The sequence below is a fragment of the Drosophila navojoa genome, chromosome 5, assembly GCF_054131105.1.
Source record: "Drosophila navojoa isolate 15081-1374.11 chromosome 5, UAZ_NAV_1.0, whole genome shotgun sequence".
NCBI lineage: Eukaryota > Metazoa > Arthropoda > Insecta > Diptera > Drosophilidae > Drosophila > Drosophila navojoa.
Window position 1 is genome coordinate 6,927,178 of NC_142893.1, and position 11,696 is coordinate 6,938,873.

An 11,696-nucleotide genomic window follows, 5' to 3' on the forward strand; every position below is an offset into this window, starting at 1 on the left:
CTTCAGTCGATTCAGTCGTCTGCTAGAAGTCACTTGTGCAGTGTGGTAAAGTAAAGTGAAGTGAAGTGGAGTGTGTGTATGTATTTAATGAGCATTAAAGACTTGGAGGAAATAATTGTAGAGGATTTTTTGTTTGTTTATTTTTTGGTAAGCATTTTATTTGCCTTGCGTTTGGTTATTGTTATAAATGCATATAGGTTAAGGAATATACTTATGTACATAAAATGTAATATATTTATTTAGTTGATTTTGGAGCGTAGTCCTTGACTCATCAGTGGCTTCACATCTTTGGGCTCTCTGCCGCGTGTCTCTGGGAGATAGCGCCAGACCAGCAGCAGGCAAAATATGCAAACGCACATGCAGGGCATAAAGGCAAATGAGCTCCAGACGGTCTGCAGCAGGGGGAAGCACAGCCCAATGAGGAAATTGCCTAGCCAGGAGCAGAGGCTGCCCAAAGACATGGCCACAGGACGCGGTGCATCCTCCAGCAGCTCTGCAAGCAAATATAATTAATTGAGGGGAAATGTAGAAATCGATGAACGCCAACCTGAGCCAATGAAATAGGCAATGGGTCCGAGACCCAGCTGGAAGCCCAGTATAAATGTCAAAATGAATGCGATGCTCACATAACGCAACGCCAGGCCCTCCGAACTGAGCAGATAGTAGAGGGAGAAGGACATGCCAGCCAGCGAGCCGCCGCAGATGAGGCAGGAGCACATCAGAAGCGGGCGACGATTGAATTTATACAGCAGCAGCGGCCCAAGCAGCGAGGTGAACAGATTGAAGCAGCCGATGCCCAGATTCAACCAGGTGGCCGAGCTGCTTGAGAAGCCAGCATTGGTCAAAATCAAGAGCGAATAGAAGAAGATCTGCAAGAGGCAAAGTTGACTCAGCTCGAGTGGATTAGCTGGCATCCGCTCTGCTTACCGCATTGATGCCGCTCAGCTGCTGGCTGGCTTGCAGCGCACAGACGAGCAGCAGTGGCAGGAAGAGCGTCTTGTCGCGCAGCACTTGGCATATGGTGCTGGACTTGTCGTTCCTCGACAATGTCTGCTCCAATTCGTTGAGCTCCAGCTGCACATTCACCTCGTTGCCACGCAGCTGACGCAGACCACGGGCACTGCCCGCCACGTCGCCCTTGATCAGATACAGCCAACGTGGACTCTCCGGATAGCACATCAGCGGCAGCAAGCAGAGCAGCGCCAGCAGCGCATAGAAGCTCAGGGCGTATGGCCAATTGTCGTCGTTGCCCAGCAGCTGCGGCAGGCTGACAATCTGCGCCAGCAATATGCCAGCCGTGACGCCGATGCAGGTGAAGACGCCAACGCTGCCGCTCAGTGAAGACGGAGCCAGCTCCAGCAAGTACATGGGCTGCGCCGTAAAGATCAGCGCCGAGGCAATGCCGCCCAGGAGACGGCCAACCAGCAGCATCTCCAGCGATCTGGCAGCACGGCACCAGGTGAAGAGCAGGCCGCAAATCAACAGAATTACGCTGCTGATGATCAAAGTGCCCTTGCTGCAAGAGATCATTGAGTAAGTATGGGTTTATCTATGTATGTCAGCTATCTAAAAATTAGTGCAACAAACCGTCCATATTTATTGCTGCAGCAGGCGCTGAAGCAGGAGCCACAGATGCCGCCAATCAAATAGATCGACACAATGGCTGTCCACAGCAGATTCAGCTGACTCTCGCTGCTGTTCGTATCGTATTCATTCGCGAGCACCTCGTCGTACCAGCTCTGGATGATCTCGGCCGGTGCATTGAGCACGCCAAAGAAGTAGCCGACCGGCACAGTGCTGCCCAAGGTGGTGGTCAGGCAAATGAGGAAGAGCAACCAGGTCCAGCTCTCGCCTGCATCGTTCACGTGCTGCAAAAAGAAAACAAACACACACACACATTTATTTATTGTATGCAAATCAAATGATTTAAGACACAAACTGAGCACGAAATAAACCAAATTCTACATTCTATATACATATGTACATAGCTGCCTATATGGATATACCCTGTAAATACCATTACGACAACCATATTGCGTTGCTCTATCTAACGATGCTGCCTACGAACTGACTCACTCCACACACCTTAAAGCCCAATCTCTAATTGCCACAAACTTGTCGATGAGCTGACAATGCGCTTTGTCTCTCTCTTGTCACTAACACATAGATAGCACCCCCATCCCATTGAGACATGATAGATTACAGGGCAACAGGTTTATTTTTCTATTTCTCTATAAGGCGTATTCGTGCCTTTCTAATATTTTGGCACACTAGAAAGCTTGTTTGTTTGTTTTTAATGCAAAAACAAAATAATAAAAATAAAATATTCAATATTAACTAAAAGTTCATAATATTTCAGTTTTTTTTTAATGTTCTGTGATTTTTTAATTTTAATTTTTATTTTATTTAAAAACATAAATTCATATATGTTATATTTTCTTTTATTTAAATTTATGTCTAGCACTTCATTAAAAATATTTAAAAACATTTCAATAAATATGAGTAGGAACGCACATAAAAATTTTTTGCATTTTATTTTTAATAAACGCAAAAATTTTTGAGATAGTCAGTATTAAAAATTAATTAATACTTGTAAATTGAAATAATAAAAAATAAAAATAAAATAGGTAAAATTGAAAGATAGGTATGCCTAAAATAAATTCAATGAAAACTATTGTATTGATTAAACATAAAACTTAAAATTTATTTGAATGCATTACTACAACACCTGATAAAAACTATTTTAAACTAGATAAACTTAAAATTAAATATAGAAAAAAATTTTATATAATTTTTATTTGTCATTTTAATTGTTGATTGTTACCGTTACCAGCTCGAGCAGCTTACAAAATATATACCCTATTGATGTTATATATTAAAGATTAGACGAGCTAAATAATTTAATTCCAAAAATTTAAATCATGTAGATCGATTTTAAACCCAGCAATAATTACATACTTAAATAATATCATAACCCATTCTATTACAATTATATATATATTAAATATAAAGGCTATCTACTGGACGATTAGACTCACTAATATAGTACAAGCAGCCAGTTATCATTAGCTTGCTCTTATCAGTTGACATGAGGGCTGAGATTGTGTCACGTCAGCGTGGGAAACGTGTTAATTGCACTTGAATTGCCTTTATTCGATATAATACAATTATGTTAATATAAATTTCAATAGTAATCTATATACAAAAGAGTCTTAATCAGAGAGTATCTATAAGATAGGCAAGCTTTGTACGCGTCAACCGTTCCGCTATTCAATTGGAGAGCAGTAAATTCAATTAGCTAAGCTAAGGTAACAACACAGTCGATTTCTCAAGGCAATTAGCTTCGCTTTTTCTTTTCTTTGTGCAGCGAGCGATAAGAAGCGAACCTCCTACACATGTTGGCAATGAATGCCAATTGTACAGGGTGTCTTACTAGTTAGTTGTGCGTGTTAACAAATCGAACACTTATTGTCGAGCATAGGCACTTAGTCTCCATCTATGTCTATGTATATCTATATATTTGCTAACATTTAACTTAAAGCTAAGAATTATATTTTAAGCTATTCTCTAGTTGGGCCTCATTTGATTTTCGATCGAAATCCTTTGGCGACTAGCGGCGCCACCTCCGATGGATCACGTGCCAGCGTTTCCGGCAGATAGAATTTCGTTAGCAGGCAGAGCAGCACGCAGGTAATCGAGAAGGGCAGGAAAACAAAGGCGCCCCAAGCACTTTGTAAGCTGGGAAAGGCCATGCCAATTATGAAATTGCACGCCCATGACGAGAGACTGCCCATGGACATGGCGACAGGGCGTGGCGCCACCTCAAACAGTTCTAAAACAAATATAAATTGTTTAGTTAATATGGAATATACATGGAATATATAGCGATACTTACCTGAGCCAATGAAATAGGGTATGGGTCCGAGGCCAAATTGATAAAAGAATATATAGCCCATAATGCAGACAATGCAGGCCCAGGCAAACCAGCTGACCGATTCCTGACAAAAATCAAAGAAAAGTTAAGGAAAACTAAATAGAAACAATCGATTAACTAATTAGACTTACAATATAGTATAAAACAAATGCAATGCTAAAGAGGAAAATGGAGCAAATGGAGCTGGAGAGCATCATCAGGGTGCGACGCTTGCAGGTGGCCATCAGCAATGGGCCGAGCAGAGAGATGCATAAATTTAAGCAGCCAGCGCCTAGATTTGCCCACTGTGCGTTCTGCTCGGAGAAGCCGGCCTTGGTGAATATCGAAACGGAATAGTAGAAGATCTGCAAGGCAAGGCAACTATTTTAGTAAATAAATAAAATAAAATTGATTTATTCACTTACAGCATTAATGCCCGACAGCTGCTGGCCGCCCTGGAAGCAGCAGACAATGATGAGCGGCAGGAGGAAGCGCTTATCGCGTAGCACATCGCCAAAGCTGCTGCTCTGCATGTCATCATTGACCTCCGCTTGCATCACTGCAATCTCCTGCTCCACCAGCTTGGTGGCATCTGCGCCACGCAGACGCATCAGCTCACGCTTGGCTGCCTCTCGATTGCTCTTGATCACGTAGAGAAATTTGGGACTTTCGGGAAACAGGAACGAGGGCAGATAGCACACAATGATGAGCAATATGTAAGCGGACAGGGCGTAGTGCCAACGCTCGGCCGTGCCAAAAATATCAGCCAAACTGAACACCTGGCCGACGACAACGCCGCCGGTGACGCCAACGCCACAAAAGACGCCCAGGGTGCCGCGCTGGGCGGGCGGTGCCAGCTCTGCCAGATACATTGGCTGTGTGGCAGTGACGAGGCCAGAGGCCAGACCCACAATCAAGCGGCCCAGCAGCAGCATCTCAACCGATTTGGCAGCGCGGCAGAAGAAGAAGAGCACAGCGCCAATGATAAAGAGTACGGCACAAATGAACATGCAGGCTTTTCTATAAGAGGAAGAGAGAGAGAGAGAACATGGAGATTAGTTTCAAGTATTGGAAATTTCTATATATGGTATGTTGCTAAATTCTTTTTGCTAGAAATTTCATTTGATTAAAAAATTAATCAACTATGTAGATTAAGAAATACCTAGATTAGCTAAAGCCAGGCAATTAGCCTAATCTAGGTGAAGCCGATAAGCGGCACTAAAAATAGCATTGATAAATCAATTGAATTCAAAATCCAAATACAAACCTGCCGAATTTATTAGCCAAGCCAGCGCCACCCAGAGATCCGATGGCTCCGCCAATCAGGAAGACGGAAACAACAGAAGACCAGAGTATATCCAGGCCACCTGGACTCATCCAGCTGTCATATTTTTCGTGTACTGTCTCATTGCACCACGATTTCATTAGCTATCAAGGCACAGCAGTTAAATATCAGCTATGATTTGACAAATTTCAGTTACTTACAGTTGCCGGCGCATTGATAACACCTATGCAGTAGCCCGTGGGCACAGCCGCGCCCAGAGTCGTTGCGAACGCCACCAGCAGTAGAAGTTTGCTCCATGTTTGTTTCTATAGAGGAATACATAAGGGTTTTAATACAGATAGCAATAGATACGAGATATTGATATAGGTTGTACATAGACGTATAGATAAAGATATAGATAAATTCATATTTATAGGCATAGATAGGGATGGAAATATTAGTACATGTATAAGGCTTCCACATTTGAGATAAGGACAAGCAAAAAGGTAGGACAGAGCGATCCATAAACAAAATAATTTATAAAAAAAAAACATAACAAAAATTATTTGATTTTTATTAATAAGAAGGGAATTTTTTTTTTTTATATGCATACAACACGAATTTATTTAAATGAAAAAAAAAAAAAAAATAAAAATAAATAAATAAAATAAAATAAATAAATAAATAAAATTAAAATAAATTAAATATAAATATAAACAAAATAATATAAAATAATTAAAATCTGCATTTTATAAAAATTACTAAAATATAATGTAAAAAATAAATAAATAAATAAAATAATTTTTCATGATATTATAAAAACATTTATATAATGAAAATTTGACATCACTTTTACATAAAAAGGAATAATTATAATCGACTATTAATTGTGCGTCATTCGCTAGTTTTTATTACCCCTTATCAGCGACATTGATTTATTTACTGTTTTTATTAGAAATTTTTATTTGCATCTAGAGTCACTAATTTAGTGACCCCATTCGGCGAATGATTTATTTTGGCAAGCTCTCGTCAGTATCAATTTTCTAATTCTATTTAATTAGATCAATGTCTGAACTTTTCTTTTGAACTTGAACAAAATATTAAAATTCTGTGGAGGGGAGGAACTGATAAGGCACCAAAATTTGTGTATAGAGCTTTATATGTAAAAATGTACACAATGCCACCAACAAGCAAGCACACACACATACACAGACTAGTAGGAACTGTCATATGCATACATACACATACATATGTATGTACATGTGCCTGTATATATTTATAAATATGCGCGGAAAGCTTTAAATAAGTCTGTGTACTTTGTCATTTGGCTTTTGGGAGAGAAGATAAATGCGCAAAACACTGAATAGCTAAATGCAATACAATACAGCAAAAAAGTAATTAATTTAGTTTTAATTACTAGCTACGCGTAGTTATATGAATAATATGTTAGCTAAAATAGTAGGGGTAATTTATTTTTGGTCATTACAGATGAGATATTAGAATTAGTCTTATGATTTAACTGGCATATGCTTAAGCACACGAAAAGATTTATTTTAGATGAACGCATACTTTCGCACGCTACTATGTATGCATATTTACAGTTCTAATATACAGGTCTCTGTTTGTGTGTGCAATTGAGTGCATGCGATCGTAGTTCCTGGGTTCAGCTGTAAAGCTACATACATATGCGTAATTCGTAATTTATGTAAATACGAAAGTCAATTCAGATGTTAATATGCACATATGTATGTATGTATTTACATATGTATATTTAGTCTATGAAAAGAATATAAAACGTCGTTTTTTGAAGCGGACGTATTGGTTTAACTTATTAGACGATTCTCCGACAAAGCATCAACAAATGTTGCAACGCAACAATTTGTTGATGTATCAATTACAAAAAAAAAAAGTAGGTGGACGAAAGAGAAAGAGAGATGCTTGCAGAAGGTTAAAGTAGTGCAGTGAAAATAAGTTGTGTAGTTCAACGATTTACAGTTTGTAAACAAAAGTTGAGAAAGGAAAGCGCAGAGCAGATACAACAATGCCACAACGTCTATTACAACTGCTGCTCACCTGATTAATTTCCGTTTGCTGTGGAGCTATTTCAACCTTAAATGGCGGGTTCAAATGTTCAGCCTCAACGTTATTATGGGCCGACATATTGGAGATGCACTTTTTTTATATATTTTTTATATTATTTTGAACTTTTTAACAATTCAACTTCACTGTATTTAAGGCCACCGGTCGGCGCACATGTGTGCCCTTTAAACGGTAATTGTTTGTGTGTTGTGCCACTTTCTTTGCTGCCGGCGTCTTCATTTGCAGGTTAGTGTTGTATAACAACAAACACAAATAACCAAAAATCGAATGCGTAGGTAACACACATATGGTGTCTATATACGACACTCGCAGACTTAATTTGTTTAACTAAATTTGTTGAACATCAAGTTGGAAGAGAACGCAGAAGTAAACAAAAATAGAAACAAGCGGCCTCGTTCGCCACCTGTTTGCAACTAACATTGTTGTAAACTTTTTGGTAGCATATAGCAGCTGGCAGCTTCTTAAACAAAAAGCTTTTGGCAGCAGTCAACAACAATTTCAGAGCTAGCAAAGCTATGCAAAGCTTTTAAAGCTTATGCGCGCATTTAGTCGATAGTTCGATTGTATCGATAACAATTTGAATATAAATTTGTGTGATAGCGTGGCAGCTCTATGTGTCAGCTGTTTTGTTTTTTTTTTTGTTGACGTTGAGCGGTGTTCGTGGGTTGACCAGTAAATATATATTTATTTTCAATTATAATTAAGTACTTAATACTTGCTGTATTCTTAGATATTAATTGGTAACTATGACGCTTGCGTACGATTCGGTATTAGCCACTACGGCGGTGATTAGCACTGTTTTTCAGTTTCTTTCGGGCACGTAAGTATTGATATATACATACGTACATACATATATGCAAATTGTTTAATAATCTTTAAATACTAATGCTGGCGGTCTTTTGTACTCTCAGCGTAATTTGCCGCAAATATATACAAAAGAAGAGCACGGGCGAATCGTCGGGTGTACCATTCATATGTGGCTTCTTATCGTAAGTATGAATTGTCGACGTCGACAAGAAATAGATATATGTATGTGTAGATAGATAAAAAGGTATTTTGAACAGCAATTTTCCCTGAACTTTACATGTTTATACAGCTGCAGTTTTTGGCTGCGCTACGGCGTGCTAACCAACGAGCAGAGCATCGTTATGGTCAACACGATTGGTTCCACGCTCTTTCTCATCTACACACTCGTCTACTACGTTTTCACGGTCAACAAGCGCGCCTACGTTAAGCAATTCGGAATTGTCTTGGCGATACTCATAGCCGTTATTGTCTATACAAATAGTTTACAGGATGATCCACAAAGGATGATACATTTAACAGGTGAGTGCAAAAATATATACATATCATCGTAAAATTAATAATAGTTCTTTTTAAAATTGGTGATTATTACACAAAAATTATTATTTTAAAAATTATATAAAATATTTGTTGGAAAAATAAAAACTAAAAATATGGAAAAAATGTAATTCATGAAAATAATAGAATATAAAATTAAAAATAAAATCAATTAATGAATACTACTGAACAATATTGAATGTTTGCATATGATTAGTATTTGCATTATTAAGTATACTGTTTGAAACTGAATTACAGGCATTGTTTGTTGCATTGTTACCGTTTGCTTTTTTGCTGCACCGTTGACGTCGCTGGTGCATGTGATACGAGTGAAGAACTCGGAAAGTTTGCCCTTGCCCCTAATAGCCACCTCGTTCTTCGTCAGCCTGCAGTGGCTAATCTATGGCATTCTAATATCGGACTCATTTATACAGGTGACACGACTCCCAGCCTAAATTGCAATTTTAATATTATATTACATATATTGGGTCTACCTTTTGTTTTTTTTTTTTCTCTCTCTTTTATTTTTCAGATACCCAACTTTCTCGGCTGTCTGCTATCGTTGCTTCAATTGGGTCTGTTCGTATTATATCCGCCACGTAGCTATAGTTATACCGGTCAGGGCTATAAGCTGCTCGAGCAAGCAGTGCCCTTCTAAATTATAATTATTTTGATTCGTATTAAGTCGAGATTTGTCTGTACTTAAATATATTGCGCATTTTGCATATGATATTTAAGCATGTTCCATACAGGTATATATGTATATTTTGATAAAACGTAAATGTCAAAATCAAAATATGTCGCTTGATTTAGTTTGCAAATATATATTATATACATATATAAAAATAACTATATATATATGTATATATATATATATATAGGCATAGCGAATATGTAATGTAAAATATATAATTATAAAACTGATACTTTGATAAAACACGTTCATATTTTGTATGTACTTACAATTTCCTGACTATTCTCGCTGCCCATCTGTTTGTAATTGATGAAATACACTAAGGAATGTGAAGCTAATTATTTAAGCACGTATTTTTCGACTGATGGCTGAATACAAACTAGAGCTCATGTAAGAGATTTGTATAATGTACGAGCTGCACACTCTATCGACAAGGGCGGAGCTGATATGCTGATAATAAATAACTTGCATTGTTAATTCAAATAATTTCCCTGCTTAAGTCAATAATTGAACAGGGTGCTTATCTCATAGTTTATCTTTATAACCAATCGAAATCATTTCACAGAAGAGCACGGTTCTGATAAGAATTCAATGGGCATTTGGCCAAAATTGGCGTGTCAATAATCATATCAATATATATTATTTGCAGTTCCCTTTCAATACACAAGTCATTTACAAGAATATTGATTTGTGCGTAGCCAGCTGCTTGATGTAAATTAGTTAGCATTTCAAATTACTCTTGCTTTGGCGCCTTTAACGTTTGCGATTATTGTAAATAGATCGATAGCAAAGTTTCATCGCTGCTGGTAACAAAAGACCTTGCTTTTCCTTCGTTCGTTAACTGGGCATATTTGGATATAGATAAAAAGTAATAATTATTTATTATGACATAAACATAAAACTATAAAAGCGAAAGAGACTAGTTTGCAAAATATGTAAGCCCTAAGAAGCGTAAGCTGCAGAAGGAGCGCCAAATTGCATTTCCATTTCAAATAACGATTAGTTTTTGCGCAATCGATGTTCATTTACTTTGCGATGAGTGATTGTAGACTACTCGATAGCACGCTGCCATCGCTACTGGCAACAAAAAAATTGCTATCGTTCTTCGTCATCTCCGTCTTATTTTTGCAATTGAATAAAGAAACCCAAAAAAAAGAGTATACATATAAACAAATTAAATGCAGGAACAGAGTCCCGAGCTATACGAGGAGGTTAAACTCTTTCGAAATGCACGTGAACGTGAGAAGTACGACAATATGGCCGATTTGTACGCGATTATAAACACAATCCAACAGCTGGAAAAGGCGTACATTCGGGACTGCATTACTCCACAGGAATACACAGCCGCTTGCTCCAAGCACCTCGTACAGTACAAAATTGCGTTCAAGCAGGTGGAATGCGAAGAGTTCCCCACCGTGGACACGTTCGTGAAGAAGTTTCGCTTGGACTGTCCCGCTGCACTGGAGCGCATTCGCGAGGATCGACCCATTACGATACGCGACGATAAGGGCAACACCTCCAAGTGCATTGCCGAAATTGTTTCGCTTTTCATTACAATAATGGACAAGCTGCGATTGCAGATCAATACAATGGATGCACTGCAGCCGGATGTTAAGGATTTAGATGACAATATGAATCGCTTGTCGCTCATACCCGAAGATTTCGATGCCAAGCAAAAAGTGGACAAGTGGCTGGGCACCTTGAATGAGATGCAGGCATCCGACGAACTGACCGAGGCGCAGGTGCGACAATTCCTTTTTGACCTGGAATCGGCCTATGCGGATTTCAATAAGCTGCTCCACAGCCAGTAGTTGTTAATAATTGCTATATATAACATTTGTAACCCTATAATCTATCTACATTCAATTAGTCTGTACGAAACTCTTGCAATAAAGAACAAAAATTTATTGAAATGTGCAAATCCTCTGTGATTTTACGAGTTTTGTAAATGGCGGATGTAATAGTGGTGAGAGCTGCTAAAAGACAATTTATCTAAATTTATAGACCAATGTGAACTTGTCATATAAGGAGCTGATCCGATTAATAGGACTATAATGTATTGATTTTATATACCATAAGAAAAAGTCATGGAAATAATCATATAAGGCCATATCACCATCTTCGCAGATCCAGCTTTAGAATCTAAAACTATGTACAGTCCAGACAGTTTAGCTTTTCATATATAAAATATAAAAAATAATACAATAGAAATTTTATAGATATAAAACAAATCATATTTTTGTTTTTGTTTTTGTTTTTTTGCATTTGTTTGGATTTAATCGTATTTTTATCTTCTCTTCTTGTATTTAATTTAAATATTAAGGTTATAATTATACAATACACATAAGTTTAAACCGATTACAATAATTAATTTTTGTTTGTTG

At 37.9% G+C, this 11,696-nt stretch overlaps 4 protein-coding genes across 6 annotated transcripts; 2 read left to right on the forward strand and 2 right to left on the reverse strand.

The window, feature by feature from the left end:
- Positions 1–154: 154 nt before the first annotated feature.
- sut2 (sugar transporter 2) lies at positions 155–9,716 on the reverse strand. 2 transcript variants are annotated; one of them, XM_018103757.3, is made up of 5 exons: positions 9,582–9,716; positions 1,588–1,868; positions 928–1,516; positions 548–869; positions 155–493 (listed from the first exon to the last, which is right to left on the reverse strand). In XM_018103757.3, the coding sequence occupies exons 1-5, from the start codon at positions 9,606–9,608 to the stop codon at positions 240–242; spliced, it is 1,473 nt and encodes a 490-aa protein (XP_017959246.1). In that variant the 5' UTR covers positions 9,609–9,716; the 3' UTR covers positions 155–239. The 2 variants fall into 2 exon arrangements, with proteins under 2 accessions (XP_017959246.1, XP_017959247.1); XM_018103758.3 differs by lacking the exon at positions 9,582–9,716 and adding an exon at positions 2,018–2,097.
- sut1 (sugar transporter 1) lies at positions 3,343–9,717 on the reverse strand. Of its 2 annotated transcripts, none has more exons than XM_089260988.1 (7): positions 9,582–9,717; positions 5,399–5,503; positions 5,181–5,341; positions 4,339–4,933; positions 4,066–4,278; positions 3,896–3,998; positions 3,343–3,832 (listed from the first exon to the last, which is right to left on the reverse strand). In XM_089260988.1, exons 1-7 carry the CDS (start codon positions 9,606–9,608, stop codon positions 3,579–3,581), a joined length of 1,458 nt encoding a protein of 485 aa, XP_089117114.1. In that variant the 5' UTR covers positions 9,609–9,717; the 3' UTR covers positions 3,343–3,578. The 2 variants fall into 2 exon arrangements, with proteins under 2 accessions (XP_089117114.1, XP_017959245.1); XM_018103756.3 differs by lacking the exon at positions 9,582–9,717 and adding an exon at positions 7,251–7,692.
- slv (sugar transporter SWEET1) lies at positions 7,847–9,355 on the forward strand. Its single transcript, XM_018103764.3, has 6 exons — positions 7,847–7,949; positions 8,008–8,097; positions 8,189–8,266; positions 8,374–8,603; positions 8,877–9,052; positions 9,151–9,355. Exons 2-6 carry the CDS (start codon positions 8,024–8,026, stop codon positions 9,274–9,276), a joined length of 684 nt encoding a protein of 227 aa, XP_017959253.1. The 5' UTR covers positions 7,847–7,949; positions 8,008–8,023; the 3' UTR covers positions 9,277–9,355.
- Positions 9,718–10,346: 629 nt separating the features above from the next.
- On the forward strand, positions 10,347–11,225 carry Vps28 (vacuolar protein sorting 28). Its single transcript, XM_018106919.3, has one exon. It carries the CDS (start codon positions 10,491–10,493, stop codon positions 11,121–11,123), a length of 633 nt encoding a protein of 210 aa, XP_017962408.1. The 5' UTR covers positions 10,347–10,490; the 3' UTR covers positions 11,124–11,225.
- Positions 11,226–11,696: the final 471 nt, after the last annotated feature.

Coding starts and splice junctions, on each gene's coding strand:
- sut1 (XM_018103756.3), bottom strand. CDS start 7,337: ATGTCGGCCCATAATAACGTTGAGGCTGAACATTTGAACCCGCCATTT. Junction 5,504..7,250: donor AGCAAACGGAAATTAATCAG/GTGAGCAGCAGT, acceptor ATTCCTCTATAG/AAACAAACATGGAGCAAACT. Junction 4,279..4,338: donor AGCTGTCGGGCATTAATGCT/GTAAGTGAATAA, acceptor CTTGCCTTGCAG/ATCTTCTACTATTCCGTTTC.
- slv (XM_018103764.3), top strand. CDS start 8,024: ATGACGCTTGCGTACGATTCGGTATTAGCCACTACGGCGGTGATTAGC. Junction 8,604..8,876: donor AAGGATGATACATTTAACAG/GTGAGTGCAAAA, acceptor ACTGAATTACAG/GCATTGTTTGTTGCATTGTT. Junction 9,053..9,150: donor TATCGGACTCATTTATACAG/GTGACACGACTC, acceptor TTTATTTTTCAG/ATACCCAACTTTCTCGGCTG.
- sut2 (XM_018103757.3), bottom strand. CDS start 9,608: ATGGGCAGCGAGAATAGTCAGGAAATT. Junction 1,517..1,587: donor TGCAGCAATAAATATGGACG/GTTTGTTGCACT, acceptor GATCTCTTGCAG/CAAGGGCACTTTGATCATCA. Junction 870..927: donor AGCTGAGCGGCATCAATGCG/GTAAGCAGAGCG, acceptor TGCCTCTTGCAG/ATCTTCTTCTATTCGCTCTT.
- Vps28 (XM_018106919.3), top strand. CDS start 10,491: ATGCAGGAACAGAGTCCCGAGCTATACGAGGAGGTTAAACTCTTTCGA.